The following is a 15,741-nucleotide window of genomic DNA, read 5'->3' as shown; positions in this document are numbered from 1 at the left end:
ATCACTATTCCTTTTCTCAGACTCCTTCTATCAGCCCCTTTCTCCTCTCCCATTCTCTCTGCTGGCCTCTGGATTGACTCCAATGCTGGCAGCCTCTGAGGCAGCAGTGGAAGTTGAATGTACAATATTATGCAGATGCCTGTTAAATATAAAACAAGAATTGGTTCATTTCCTGTGTGGGATCTGGGCAAAGACACTGCAGGAAAATACCTGATTTATGTTCATCCCTACAGCTGGAATGAGGTTCACTGTGAGACACATAAAAGATACTGCAGAAGTTCAGCTAAAAGTTTAGTTTCCTAAATCCATTCCAAACCTGCTGCAAAATTAAATGCCCTAAATTAATACTGGATTATCTGTGATTTATCAGATGTTCAGCCAGATTTTCAAATATGGTAATTCCATCTAATTACATCAGCTTTCCTGAAGTCTGCAACTCACATTTGGATGTTTTAAGATATTTTAAGAGTTTTGCAAGTTGTTTGCACATGGGATTTTCTAATTTTCTTGCACGTAGGATCACCGCAATGTCCTGAGCGTGACTAGCGGCAAAACTGTTGCTTGATAAGAGGTGTGAACCCAAAATTATCTCAAAAACCTTGATGCTCAGCAGACTTGGAATGTAAAACTTGCATAAAGCCACACTCCTCAACTCCTAAATGCAGGGAAGAGATTTCTCTCCTAAATGGAGAGATTTCACAGAGTTTTCAGCAGAGGGCTGAACCCCACCCAGGAGGTTAAACCTGCTCCATCACGGGGGGAACATGAGGCTCTGAAGGGATTCACGGCACCCTCCCTCTCACCCTAAAGCTGTGTTGCATGAGAAGGTCTGGGCTCAGCTGGAGTGAGCTGTTTTGATGTTCCACAGGTGTGATGGGGGAGTACGAGCCAAAGATTGAGGTGCGTTTTCCAGAAACGACCTACGCCGCCAAGGGCTCCTCTGCCAGGCTGGAGTGCTTTGCCCTGGGAAAGTAAGAGCTTTGTTTTTGTTCAGTCTGGGGTTTAATGCTGCTCCTGTCATGTTGGAATTATTCTGGTCAGAATGGGATTTGGGAATCTTGTGGGTTTTTAACCTTGCTTTGATTGTGCCGTGTGTTCCCAAGGAAATGAGAGAGAGCACTGTGCTATGACTGAGGCTCACGTGGGTACAGGGGGAGGGAAAGTGGGAAGAGGAGGGGAAAACTGGAACAAAGATTTTCTTTCCTGAGAGCAGTTTTGACTCAGAGGTGAGACCTGACTCCAGGTGACAGCACTCAGTGTACCCTGATAGATATCACAATAAGAATGGTTTTTGTGCTTGTGTGGCATCATGGAATCACAGACTGCTTTGGGTTGGAAGGGACCTTAAAGTTTATCCAATTCATCAAGTTTCTACCCCCTGCCCTCAGCAAGAACATCTTCCATTATCCCAGGTTGCTCCAAGCCCTGTCCAGCCTGGCCTTGGGCACTGCCAGGGATGCAGGGGCAGCCACAGCTGCTCTGGGCACCTGTGCCAGGGCCTGCCCACCCTCACAGCCAAGAATTCCTTCCCAATACCCCATATAAACCCACCCTTCTTCAATTTAAACCCATTCCCCCCTGTCCCACCACTCCATCCCCTGTCAATTGTCTCTCTCCAGCTTTCCTTCAGTCCCTTCAGGCCCTTCAAGGCCACCCTGAGCTCACCCAAAGCTTCTCCTGTGCGGGTGAGCAATGCCAGCTGTGCCAGCCTTTCCTGCCAGCAGAGCTGCTCCATCCCTGGCACCATCCTGGAGCCTCCTCTGGGCTCTCTCATTGCTAAAAATCAAACGTGGGGAATCAGGTTATATTTGAAGAGTATGAGGGACGGATCTCCTGACCCTCCTGTCTCCAAAGCAATGCTGAGGAGCCCTGGGAAGACCCAGCAGCAGCCCTTCCTTCCAAAAATCCATTTTCCTGCATTTTTATGTGTTTTCTTGCACTGCTGTGCCTGTTCCCAGCTGCTCTGGTGGCTCAGGCAGCTGCTCTGCATTCAGGGAGCAGCTGGGGGACTGAATCACTGTAACCAGCCCACAAACCCCAGTCTTTCCACTGAGCATCGTTGGAAAAGCCCAAATAACCCTGAGATTGTTGACCTCTATTTAGTTTAAGTTCACTTTGACAATCCATTTTAAGGCTGTAAGCTTTTAAAGTGTTTAGAGCTTTCCCAGAGGTTAAAAGCCTGACTTGCAGACAGCACAAATTAATCAAATGTTCCTCTGGAACCCAGGCTGGCAAGTAGAAAAATAAAGCAAATAAAAAGTTAATAAGATTGAAATGGCCTTGCCTTTCAGATGAGATTTCTACACAAACTAATACTAGAGATAATTTTTATTAAAGGTACATGCACTTTTTTTGGCTCAAAAGCAGTAGCAGACTTTAGCACACTTAGACTAAAGCTGATTTTCTTTCCCAAATTCTGTCAAGCCACTTCTCTTTAAATACCTCCTTAATTGTGTGTTAGTCCGTGCAGGCTCTACATTTCAAGTTGTCATTTCTTATTTCCATCTGTTGCATGGAAAGCATTGAACAATGCTGGAGAAAAAGCCAGGAAATGAGATGTACAAAGCACTGACATCTTAGTGAAGGGGTAAAGATGGGTCATGTTAATGTGATGAACAGATTTTGCCATTTTAAGAACATCTTAAGGAGAAAAAAGGGGACTAAGAGGACATATGGATAATGAGATCCCTCAGGGAGACCCTTCTATGCAGCGCTTAGGAATGCCTGAGAGGGTTAATACAGATTTAATGTAGATTTTCTTCTTCATGTGCAGCTGAAAGCAGTGCTGCCAGACCTCCCTGGAGTTATCCTGCCTAAGTGCCAGGGATCCATGGCCAAAATCCACTTTCCACAGTGTCACAGTGCTGATGTGCACCCTGTGTTGGAGATGCTGCCTGGGAGCAGAGGCTCCTGGGTGCTGATACTGGAAATTTCTCACTATTTCTCCTCTTAGATTTTATTTTTAGGAGTTCAATGTCTCGTACAGAACTGCACAGGTTTCACTCTGTGTGGTTTTTTCCTCCCTAAACAGAGCCTTCAACCACCTTTTCACCAACATGTCCACCAGTGCAAAAGCTTTATTTCAGAGCTGGCACTTAGATGTGAATAAAGGAAGCAAAACAGATTGCAGGTGAAACACTCTTAACTTACTAGATAAGGCCAGATTTCTAGAGGTATGCGGGTGATTAGTGGCATTGAGAAAAGCTGGAAGTTTCCTGCCTCCAACTGCTTACAATTGCAGGCAGAGCCATCCAAATGCAGCAGCACCTTCAGATTCCCAAATTCCACTAAAACCCTGGCCCCTGCTATTGTCTGTTTATGTTAAAATCAATTCAGCCCAGCATTTGTTGAGCTGCACCTCTGATCTGCCACGAGCACCGGTGGTTATTATCTCGCTCAGGTTTCAGAACTGCTTTCCTATTATCCATAATTTTCTATATTCACACTGTTAGGCCGCTGGCTCCGACAATGCCGCGGCTGCTGCTGCCTGGGCACTGTGAATAACAGAAATCTTTCATGCTGAAGGCAGATCACAGGCAACCCGCTGGGGTTTTGGGCTGCAGAAGTCTTAAATGAAAGTAGTTTTGTGGTATTTAGAGAAATAGCGTCTCTTTTTCTGCGTGGAACAGCAAATCACACCAACTGGGCCTGGCTCAAAAGGCACTTCCACAGTTCAGGTGCAGCTAGGAGAGGCCAGGCTCTTGGCTGAGTTTAAAACTTGGTTTAAAACATCTCAAAAATGCCTTTTTTTAACATGGGGGAGCTCAAAGTCACCCAAATGTGCTCCTGTGGGGCACTCTGGGGTAGGTGCATTCCACACAGATCTGTTGCAAAGCTCTTTTTGCACTTCACATTAAAATATCACTAAGGATTTTTACAAATCATCTACCAGCCCCAGAAATTCTTCTCGTTTTGAGGAAAAGAACTGGTTAAATAAGAATTTCTCTGTGCAGAGGGCTTGGAAGGATGGACCCAATTAGACAAAGGATCTCAGGCCAGTCCTTGACTTTGAACCCTATTTTATAGAGCAGACACCACAAATAGAAGATTTGGAAAAGCAAATTAGTGCTCGCTCTGATGGGATTATAAAATAAAGTGCAGCTCTCTGATGAATCTAAACAGGCAAAAAACTGCACCTTACACTTAATCCTTTGGAAGAGGGAAAATTGAAATATGAAATAGTGGCTCCACTATTTCAAATCCTGCAGCTTGTCGCAGTTTAATAGAAGAGATGAGACTTTGTGTTCTGCACCAATATTCATTACAATGACATTGTTTAATATTATGCCAGGATTAAAAGTCCTGGTTTGGATCAAGCTCTATTAATCATGCCATATATCCAAATTATTGCTCCCTGTCTTTCAGGGGATTGAGCACCATGGAAAGAATTATGTTCAGTTGAGTTACACTGTGCTGCTTTCTGTAGATTTCTCTCAAAATAACTTTTTTTTTCTTGTTGGACAAATAAGAATAGTCCCTGGAATGAAAAAAGGCAAAGTAGTTTCCATGTCTGGTGCACATATTTATTAAACTCTGTGGTTTATATTTTTCTTCATTCCCTTCTCAAAGAAAAGGAAATAATCAGTTCACAATCCCTGCAGATGGGCTGTTGCCAGCTGAGGTTGTAAAAAGCATATGTGAATAACATAAAACAAGATTTCTTTCAACCCCAGAATATTCATTTTTCATGGGAAGTTCCCACCTATTCCTCTAAATGTATTCACAGAAGGGTTTTTTTCTAGCAGCTCTTGGAATAAGTAGATAATCACACAGCTCCAAGGGGGTTCCAAATAACCATTTTTACTAAATTTACATAAAAATCCCAGGCTTCACCTCTGGTATATTCTCAAGCTGTTGATGTAGGAGGCTTTAAAAGGGCCAGTTATGGGAAATCCCAGACATGGGGATGACTTTGGGCACCCCAAGTGAAGATTCCAGTTTCTTTTTTCCATCCCTGACCAAAGCAAGGTTTGTCCTTCCAGGGATGAGCAGAGCCCCGTCACACAGCTCAGGCTGTGCCTCCAGAAAACTGCTGTTTCCAGGTAATCCATCAGGAGGATCCAAAATTAAATGCTTTAATTATGGCGCTCCTCAGATCCTAATTCTCCCTGGTGTCAGCAGTGATGCGCCTTTCAAAGCCCAGCTCGGGCTCATTTGTCTAACGAACCACGGGCTTCATTATCCCAAATGCAGATTGAATTTCCCTTTGAAGGGCCCCCAGATGCACAGGACAAAAGATGAGGCACGGTCCCAATGCATCATCTCTGCTGAAAAAGGTGAAACCTCCCTCATGGTGTGGGTTCTAATTCTGCAGACAAATTAATTTTGCGTTCGCTGTGACAAGAACTTGTCACCGACCACAAAATATTTTCCATCTCCTTTTCTTTCCCAGTTAGTAACTTATGGTTTTGTGATTCTGCTGCCTGTATGGTGGAATATAAATTAAATTAGTGATCCTGGATGCTCTGAAGGTTTCAAATAAACTGCAGATTTATGTACTAAGACACTCTCATATTTATGCACTGTTTTCTTATTTACTCAGGAGAAAGCCAGACTTTGTGTATGAAGTGTAATAAATTTGGGAAGTGCACTCATTGTTTCTTCATGTACTCCAAAACTTTTTAGGCCCAAGCAGTTAATATTTTTAATCTGGTTATTGGAAGGACAGAAGGACAATGAGGGGCAGGGCCAGCCCAAAGCTGCAAGGGGTGCAGTGATGACAGGTCCTGGCCTTCCAAGGAATATGAACATGCAAAACAATCCCACAAAAACTCACAAGGCTGAATTAGGTTTTATACACAATTACCTCCTTCTAAATGAATGTTTTACTCCTTAAAGCATCAATGTCTAAATAGATTATTTAGAAAACCAAAACCAAATTTAATCAAACTGGTTTTATTTTTTTTAACCTTGAAAGGTTTCACATTGCCTAAGTAAGAGTTGCTATCAAGAGATTTGGTTATAAAGGTGGAAACTAGCTGCAGAAAAAAAAAAAAAGCCAAAAAAAACCTTATTTTCTGAAAAATGCAGTGATTGAAGATGCTGGGAATTCTGTAGCAATAAGGTACCCATAAAGAAATGCAGATATTCTCTAGGAAGGTCCATCCCATGCGTTGGCTGAGTTATGGACCCTGCCAGACTCTGCTCCTTTACCTGTAGCTCAGGTGGAGCTGCTGTCCTGACCCAGGAATTTCCCCTCCTGATAAATCCAGGCTCCCTGGCAGGAGAACCAAGTGCAGTTAACTATTTATTGTCTTTAAACACAGCAAAGCTGATGAGCTCTGAGGTTTCTCTGTCCTCCTGCTCAGCTGACATCAGGAGTGAGTGCCAAACCCCCTCATGTTTGGCCAAAAATGAGCTGAGCCCGCCTTGAGACATCCCCAAGGACGTGATCAAAAGTCTGTGGAGTGGAGAAGGAGATCAGGGGAGCATCTTCTGCTCAAACCTTGGCCAAGCTGACAGAAGGAGCCTTTTCCCACCCAGCACTGCCTCTGGCCTTGGTGCCAGCACAGAATTCCCTTGCTCACGAACAACCAGAGCTGAGAGAAAAGAAACGGCTGAGAGAATGGGAAATATGGAGATGAAGCTCTTTCAGGTGGCAGAACGCATCTAATTATTGGGTTTTTTTCCTCCCATATGGCTGCTGGTTCCCTTTAATCTCTTTGTTATTAAAAAAAAAAAAAAAATTAAATCCAGAAGAGACGCCTTTAAAGCAAGCAGTTAAACGCTCCTGGCATTCTGCAGGCTGCTGCTGCTGCACAGTTGCTGCTCCCCAAGTGTTGAATATGCAGGAGGATTTGGAGAGGCAGCCGTGCTCTCCTTGCTGTGGATCAGTCCCAGCCAGGCTGGGAAGCTCCCCTGGCTGTTTTCCTGCCTGGAGCAGGCAGACATGAGCACCAGAGCTGTGCTCCTTTTAAACAGCCAAAAGTACCTTGCTTTATAACAACTGAATAAATAACTGACTAAATAACTGAGTAAATAACTGAATAAATAACTGAAACTAACTTGCTGTAGAGAAATCCTGCAGGAGGAAAGAAGGCTCGAGGGAAACCTTGCTGTTCTCTAAAAACACCTGAAGGGAGCCTGAGCCAGGTGGGGATGGGCTCTTCTGGCATGACAACAGCCTCCAGCTGCACCAGGAGTGGTTTGGGGTGCATTTTTAGAGAAATTGGTTCATTGGAAAAGCAACATTGAAGTTCTGGAGTCACCAGCCATGGAAGGCTTCAAACCATGAGTAGATGTGGCACCTCCTGATTAGAGAGTGGGTGGAAGGTTGGACTTGATCTTGGAGGTCTGTGGTGCTGTGAGGTCCCCAGGATGAGAGATGAGAATTTGACTCCATGTTCTCAGAAGGCTGATATATGATATTATTATATATTATATTATATTATATTATATTATATTATATTATATTATATTATATTATATTATATTATATGCTAAAACTATACCAAACTATAGAGAAAGGCTACATCAGAAGGCTAAACAAGCATTATAATGTGATAATGAAAGTTTGACTGACTCATTCTGACACAGCTGATGGTGATTGGTCATTAATTAAAAACAATTCACAGGGAACCAATCAAAGATGCGCCTGTTGGTAAACGATCTCCAGACCACATTCCAAACAATCAGATAATTATTGTTTACATTTCTTTTCTGAGGCTTCTCAGGAGAAAAACCCTGGTGAAGGGATTTTTCAGAAAATATCCCGGTGACAGGGGTCTTTTCCAGCCTGAATGAACTTTTGGTTCTGTGCTGAGGTTTCTGGAGGAGACAGCACCTTTTAGCAATTCCCCAAAGAACAACAAACCCTTAGAAATTCCCTAGGAAGGAATGGTATTGAATATCTGAAATAGCTTTTGGTCTTGTTGGAAAGGACAGCTAATAAACATGGTGGTGGCAGTGGATGTTGTCCAGAAAGATCTGGAATTTTTTAGAATTTGACCAAAATGGGGAAAAGTAGAATAAAATCTCAGATTTGCTTTGCAGCCCTTTGACTGGTTAACAACATCTGCCATATCCCAGTCACTCCTGTTTGTAGGAAATTGTTCAGAGAACTCACATTTCTCCCAACTCTGGTCCTTCTTGCTCAAAGGAAGTTGTGAACATCACAGACACACAGAGTCAAAATGCAGAAATCAGGCCCAAACTTCCTGAATTATTAAGAAATTAATCCATTCTGTATTTGTGACTTGATTTCTTTGTTCAATAAACAAGGATTTCAATTTGAATAATTTAAGGTGCGAGCAGGAATTAAAAAGGAATAAAAGGAATTTATTATTATTAAAAAGGAATAAATCCTTTGTAAGTCAGCACTGCAGGCAGAGACCTTGGAGACTGGAAACAAGGACTTGTAACTTCCATGAAAGTTGTGTTTTCAGTTGCTCTGGATGTTACTTCCAGCAGAAAAGACGTCAGCATTCAGTCAAAGCCCCTGTAAAAATCTCAAAATTGAATTTGTTGGAAAAGGAAACTTAGTTCAGTTTGCAGAAACAGCAAACAACTGTGAAATCCATGACTATTAATATTTCAAAGTGTTTTGGTGACATAATAGATCATGAAAGTGGGGCTCCTATGGTTTGTGATATTACCAGAAATCCAAGATGTATTTATAGCTGCCTTCACACTTCATGTTTTGTGCTGTATGGGATACATTGATCCAAATACAAATGAAAATGATAAAAAGCTTCAAAAACATGAAAAAAGAAATATTCCTTTTCTGTCTCTATCTCTTTCCAGCCTCAATGTTTCGTTCTTTCCTCTCCTCACTCAATTCTCTGTCTGCTCTCTTCTACCTTGGCTCCCGTTTTTTATATTTAGATTTATTGGTATTTTTAGATCTTTTGAAATCTTGGCCAATATTTCCTATTTTGGGGTATGAAAATGCCTTTAGTGCTGCAGGGAATTTGTTTGCTGGGAGAACCAGTCAATAATTCAGAACTTCTCTGGTGTTTATTCGGACTTGCAAAGTCATTGCCTCAGTGTCACAGGGCTTAAAAACAGGTTTGAGCCCCAGGTAAGAGTTACTAAGGGGAAAACACAAATTGGCCTAAGGAAAAACCACAGAACTGACTGAGGATTTCATCCCACTTTGGACCTGTGCTCCTAAATAAATTGGACATGCTATAAAATCTCAGTCTTATATGAACCTCTGTATGTCATGCTTAGGAATTATTTCTTTTTAAAAAATATTGCTACTCTCAAGAAAGGACTTTACATTCTTTTTCCTCTGCTGTAACCAATGCTGTCTCTTTTTCTCCAATAAATACAATTCTTTAGTCCTGTCCCAAGCATTAGCTGGAGGAGGTCTGATGGAAAATCCTTGGCAAAGAAAATCCAACACAACAGGACTGGGAGAGTTCTTGAAATCCCCAACGTTGAGCAGGAGGATGAAGGTTCCTACGAGTGCATCGCAGCAAACACCCGAGGAATAAACATTGCAAGAGGTCAATTATTTGTCTATGGTAAGCAGATTAAGTGAATTTTGGTTTTTAATGAAGAGCAGGATGGAGTTGTGCTGCATTGTGCAGATGGAGTCTCCCAGCCCCTTCCTGGAGGTAGAAAGTGCATGTCAGGTTAAGCTGATTAAAAACTGATTGGGGGCTCTCAGTGACCTTCACTGAGTTACAGGCTCAGCAAATAAATAGAGATGTTCTACATCAAAGCTGGGATTGGAAGTGTTGGAAGTCGGGAATGTTAATAAAAGGCAGAGGGGAATGCCTGTGCAGGTGTGTGAGACAGGAAAGGCAGGCAGGGATCTGTTGGGGTGTTGGGAGGGTCCCCAGGATGAGGTAAGAGATGAGAATTTCAGTCCATGTTCTCAGAAGGCTGATTTATTATTCTATTCTATTCTATTCTATTCTATTCTATTCTATTCTATTCTATTCTATTCTATTCTATTCTATTCTATTCTATTCTATGATATACTAAAACTACACTAAAGAAAGAGAAAGGAGACATCAGAAGGCTGAAACAAGAATGAATAATAAAAAACCCGTGACTGACCAGAGTCCTGACACAGCTGGACTGGGATTGGCTATTAAATTAAAACAATTCACGTGCTGGGTAAACAATTCTCCAAATCACGTCCCAAAGCAGCAAAACATGGAGAAGCTGAAGCTTCCCAGCTTCCCAGGAGAAGAAATCCTGGCAAAGGGATTTTTCATAAAATATCATGGTGACAGGGGTCAGTGTCCAGCAGAGATGCGGGGAAGGTGGCAGTGAAGGTGATTTCACCTCCTGCTGTCCCATAAACACACAAGGACAAAGCAGAGGGAACTCATCCCGTTCCTCCCTCTCCTTCCAGCTTGGCTAAAAGTGGAGAATGACCTGGGAATGTTCTCCCTTTCCCTGTCCCTTGCTGTGGGCATGGCTTCCCTGCAGTCCCAGCCCCACGGGATGGTCCCTCGTGGCCAGGGTGAATGATGGCACTTAAGTGGAACTCTTCACACCCAGGGAAAGCAGCACACTTGGACAGGAATCAGAGGAGAGATCTTTTCTTTACCTCATAAATCTTTCAAAGGAGAAAGCAAAAAAACCCAAAAAACCCAGAAAATGAAACATAACAGCAAGGAGGAAAAAAAAAAAATCACAGCAAGCAAGACTGAGCCTCCAGTTAACATCTGTTGAGAAGACTCTGGCAAGCATTTTCCCTTTTTTTTTTAAGTAAATCTCTTCTAATGAAGAGATGCAGGCTTTGCTGATAAGCTCCCAGGCTCCTGCAGCCATGGCTAATATCAAGATATATGCCAGGAATAGAACAGTCTGCTGCTGGTTTAAATATTTCATTATTTCCTCGCTTTCAGGGGGTAGATTTTGCTCTTGTTGCTCACTAATTTTTTTCCCCACGTCAATCAAGCAGTTCTATTAAATTTAAGTTCAGTAGATTACCTGGTCGTGATTGATAACAGCACAGGCAATTATAAAATTATGATCAGTTAATTCAATCTAAAACAATGTGCTTATTAACTGTGCTTTGTACATTAATTAATAGCTGTTCATAGAGCAATGTATAAACAGCACTCATGAAGCCTTGGCATGAGGATTTTTTGTCATATTAGGAGTGTGCTAGTGAATTATCTCTGTAATTGATTTCCTCTTGCTCCTTCTCTGTTCTCTGGGGGTTTTCCTCTGGAGGAAGGAAGGCTGTGTCCAAAAAACAGAGATTCTTTCCTGGACACTGCTTTTTATGTGATCCCTCCTGAGAGCAGTACAAATTAAATGTAATTACAATGCTTTTAAGCAGGGGGAACTCTGTTCTTAAAGGATCTTTGGGCACCTAAAGGAGCTCCAGGATTGACTTTGGACAAGGGATGGAGGGACAGGACACAGGGAATGGCTCCCTCTGCCAGAGGGCAGGGATGGATGGGATTTTGGGGGAGATCATTCCCTGTGAAGGTGAGGAGGGCCTGGAATGGAATTCCAGAGCAGCTGTGGTTGCCCCTGGATCCCTGGAAATGTTCAGGGCCAGGCTGGACATTGGGGCTTGGAGCAGCCTGGGACAGTGGGAGGTGTCCCTGCCCATGGAATGAGGTGTTATTTGGCGTTATTTGGCGTTATTTGGTGTTATTTGGTGTGATTTGGTGTGATTTGGTGTGATTTGGTGTTATTCATTCTCCCCAGGTCTCACCTCTAACCTGCTCTGAATGTCAGAGCCTTCCCAAGGGAGCTCCTGCCCTGCTCAGCCCTTGAGGCTCAGCTGTTTACAAAGCTCATGGGTGATCCCTGCAAATTCTGCTTTTACACCTCAGTGAATTCCTTTAGAGGAAAACTTTGCAGAAATGACATGTCTTGGTGCTTTCCTGATTTCAGGCATCTGAAATCACCATTTCTGCACATTTTGGCCACAAAAATGGATAAAATCTCAACCAAACTCCTCACCCATGAACCATTGATTTCTAAAATTTTCCCAAGCTTGCCCCAATGTTTAATGCCTGGGAGTTGTTGTACAGAATTCACTTGCAGTATAATAAAAATGTGTTGAACAGATATTAATTAGCCCTGCTCAGTTCATTAATTAATGGCAGCATACTTTTTCTCCTGCTTAAAATGCTTTGCATATTCTTTTTCAGCACCCCCTGAATGGGATAAAAAAATCCAAAATGCCTTTCTGTCTCTCTATGACAGTTTATTTTGGGAATGTAAGGCTAGAGGAAAACCAAGCCCTTCCTACAGCTGGCTAAAAAATGGCCAGCCCCTCATGGCAGAGGTAAGATTCCTGTCTCCTTTGATTTCTTCCTCATCTTTTCATTTGTTTGTTTGTTTGTTTCAATATTTAGTAATTATATTAATTTCACAATATATTAATTAATTCTCAAAAATAGGTAAATATTAATATATCAAAGTAAATAAATTAGCACAAACTCTTTGCAACACAGAGCCTCAATTCTTGGACTTCATCCTTATTGGAAATGTATGAAATTGCAGTTTAGAGAGAGAGAAACACCAATTTCTTAATGCAAATTACTTAATTGCTGCAATATATGGCTGTAGGTATAGAAAGGCTTAAAAATATGAATTATAATAGGTGAAAGAATCACTAAATACATTTGTAGACATAATCTGCAGTTTGGGGGACTGGTAAGATGCCAGAGGACTGGAAGAGGATTCCAGAGCTGGAATTGCAAATTGCTCAGTGTTGAATTGCACTTTTCTTCTGTTTCTGTTCCAAATCAGTAGCTGGGTGGACCTTTGGTCTCGTGCAGAGTGCTGCTCTCCTGCTGAGTTGATTCTTTACCTTAATTAATCACTCAGCTCTGACAATCAGCTCCTTTTGAGGGTAACATTTTCTGTGCTTTGTAGCAGGGTAACCCAAAGAAAGCCAGGTCAAGGTAAAAGGAGGAGCTGGATAAGTGCAAAATGTCGCTTAAAAGGACCAAGTGGGAAGGGAGGTGGGAGATCATGAGGAGAGGGGAAGTTTGGAGCTCAAACACTTGGGAACCACCTTGAGATCCTTCATCAGCCAGGTCTTTGAGAGCTTCCAGGCACAATCCTGGGGATGCCAGGCTCCATCCATCCTCCAGCCTCATGGAGGAGAACTTCTGTGATAAGAAGCTTTTTGCATTCTGCTGAGGCCAAGTTTCCTTATTTTTGTTTTTTGTTTTTTTTTTTTTTTTTTTTTTTTTTTTAATTTTATGGAGCACCCACCCAGCATCTCTGGAGCACACAATGGCTCATCTGCGAGGCATTTCCACTTGGATGGAAAAAAAAACTTTCTGTGATTAATTCCTGCCTAGCAAGAGCACATACAGGAGAATTTCCAGAACATATGGGCTAAATTAGCACCTGCTGGGCTGCAGAACCAGCATTTATTTGATTTAGTTGTACTTATTTTAAGTCGTTGGAATGGGGTCCAATCTTCCATATAATTTTCTGCTGGATCAGTCCTAAACAGACCCAACCTGCATCTGGGGAAAATAGCCAGAATTTACCTGGACTGCAATTTTTCTGAACCTGCTCATTGTAGTCATTGTCACCTTTTTCTGAGCGAGATTATCTTGTTTCTCTCTCTTTGAAGGCAGCAATATTTAGAGTCTGTCACTCTTCAATTGCAGCGTTTCAATAAAGAGGAATGAAACGCTCACAGACACATTTTCAAGCAGCATTTTCACAGTACTTACAGTGTGCTGTAAATGCAATTCTTCAGGCAACAAAGTGCTGGATGTTATTGCTCAATGGACAGAATGGACACTTTGGAGGGGAAAGTACAAGGGAAATGTAATAAAATATTCAGTTTGTCGCAGCACCCCGCGTGTCGGAATTCTCCCAGGAAGAATAACATCCCGATGCTTTTCACCCTGGGGCTGATTCTGATTGTCTCCTCTTTGTCAAAGCTCTCTGCCTGACCACCTGGCTGCTCACCCCAGCACCCTCCCTGTGCTCCTGTACACCGTGTGCTTTATTCTTCCCTTTGTCTGCACGGCTCAAAAGGGAACGGTGGGGAGTTTGGGATGGGGATGGAACACGAGCCTTGCTTCAGAGAGGGGGTTTTGTATTCAAAGGGCGTTTGTAAAAATAGAATGCATTGAGAGCATAGCAAACAGCCTGGAGGTAAAACTAAGTATGCAAAAGATATCTGTAGCGAGAGCCTCGGAAAAAATTATCAGAGGCTAAGTAATGTAATGTTGTTAATTAGCTTGCCACACACCAGTCTTGCAGCCCCAGGCTGTGCTCTCATCACATTTCCAAGCTAAACAAGCTTGGGCTGGGTCAGTTCGGGGTTGGGAGACCTCCAAGGAAAAGCTGGGGTGTTGGAAAACATCTTCTGGATGTGTGTGCTGACCCCAGAACCCCAGAGCTGGAAAGGGGGGGATCCTGCCCCTGTGCCCTGGTGAGACCCCACCTGCAGAGCTGCCCCAGCCCTGGAGCTGCTGCAGAGCCCAGAGGAGGCTCCAGGATGGTGCCAGGGATGGAGCAGCTCTGCTGGGAGGAAAGGCTGGCACAGCTGGCATTGCTCACCTGCACAGGACAAGCTTTGGCTGAGCTCAGGGTGGCCTTGCAGGGCCTGAAAGAAAGACGGAGAGAGAGAATTTACAAGGGATGGAGTGACAGGACACAGGGAATGGCTTCAAACTGCCAGAGAATGGTTTAGATGGGATATTGGGAAGAAATTCTTGGCTGTGAGGGTGGGCAGGCCCTGGCACAGGTGCCTAGAGCAGCTGAGACTGCCCCTGGATCCCTGGCAGTGCCCAAGGCCAGGCTGGATGGGACTTGGATCAACCTGGGACAGTGGGAGATGTTTCTGCCATGGCAGGGAGAGGAAGCTTTAAGATTCCTCCAACCCAGCCCATTCTAGGATTCTGTGAAAGGTGTTCAACACTTCACAAATCCATTTGAGGTGCTTGTGGCTGTTCATCAAACACTGGAGTGCATCCCCAAGCTGTGCACTCCAAACTCCTCCATTCCTGCTCCAGAGGCAGGAGAGCCAGGCTGAGTGAGAAGCAGCACCCTCCCCGTGATATCTGCTGTTCCAGCTTGCACTTGGTGATGGGATTTGTATTCCCCCTGGGTATCTTCCAAGCTCATCTGTTTGGGGGAATGTTGTTTTTTTTTCTCCTCCTCAGTGCTCCACTTTGCAGTACAGCTATTATTGTCTCCAGAGGGTAGTAATTGTAAAATCACAAGATATTTAGCTTTAAGTTATGATTGCAGCATGAAACAGGCTTTTTTTTTTCTGTTTTCCAAAGCAGAGCAAGTAAAACTTCTTTTAATACACCAAATTCCAAGCTCTGGTCCAAATATACCCACTGTGCAGCTGCCTCTATTTCAGCAGAATTGCTGAAGAGAGTTGATGTGTGTAGAAATGCAGGCCTGGAGGAGGCACATGCTCTCCCTGTGCTCTCAGCAGCTGCCTGGGGCTTTCCAAGTGGAATTGAAGTGTTGGCTTTCAGTGGAGCTTTTCCAGTGGCTCATTTCTCTGTGACTCAGGGTGTGATGATGTTGGAAGTGTTCCTGTTATTGGAGCACCTCTCCTGTGGAGCCTTTTTGATCACCTATGGTTATCCTCATCTCATTTAGCTGATGGGATGATGGAATGATGTCCCACCAGCCAGGGATGAGGTGCTGCCTCTCAGGATCCTGAAGATGCTCCAGCCTCCCAGTGTGGAGCATCCCTACAGGGAACTCCTTCTGTGCCACCTTCACGGAGAAGGAAAATTACATTCCCAGCTCAGCAGTGCAGGGAAACACATGGGAAACCTGGAAAAACTGCTGCAACATGTGCCTGGATTTCCTGAGCAG

The 15,741-nt window shown here is 43.4% G+C and overlaps 1 protein-coding gene across 3 annotated transcripts in view; it reads left to right on the top strand.

Moving 5' to 3' along the window:
- The window catches only part of CNTN6 (contactin 6), a 128,253-nt gene that overhangs the window by 77,364 nt on the left and 35,148 nt on the right, over positions 1-15,741 (top strand). For all 3 annotated transcript variants that reach the window (XM_058031963.1, XM_058031961.1, XM_058031962.1), the window contains exons 7-9: positions 869-971; positions 9,283-9,467; positions 12,075-12,211. In XM_058031963.1, the coding sequence (XP_057887946.1) occupies positions 869-971; positions 9,283-9,467; positions 12,075-12,211 (425 nt within the window). The remainder of the gene's footprint in view (positions 1-868; positions 972-9,282; positions 9,468-12,074; positions 12,212-15,741) is intronic.

Source organism: Melospiza georgiana, chromosome 11 (assembly GCF_028018845.1).
Source record: "Melospiza georgiana isolate bMelGeo1 chromosome 11, bMelGeo1.pri, whole genome shotgun sequence".
In the NCBI taxonomy this organism is placed as follows: domain Eukaryota; kingdom Metazoa; phylum Chordata; class Aves; order Passeriformes; family Passerellidae; genus Melospiza; species Melospiza georgiana.
Note: the sequence above shows the minus strand (reverse complement) of the source record. Positions and strands in the feature narration are given on the sequence as shown.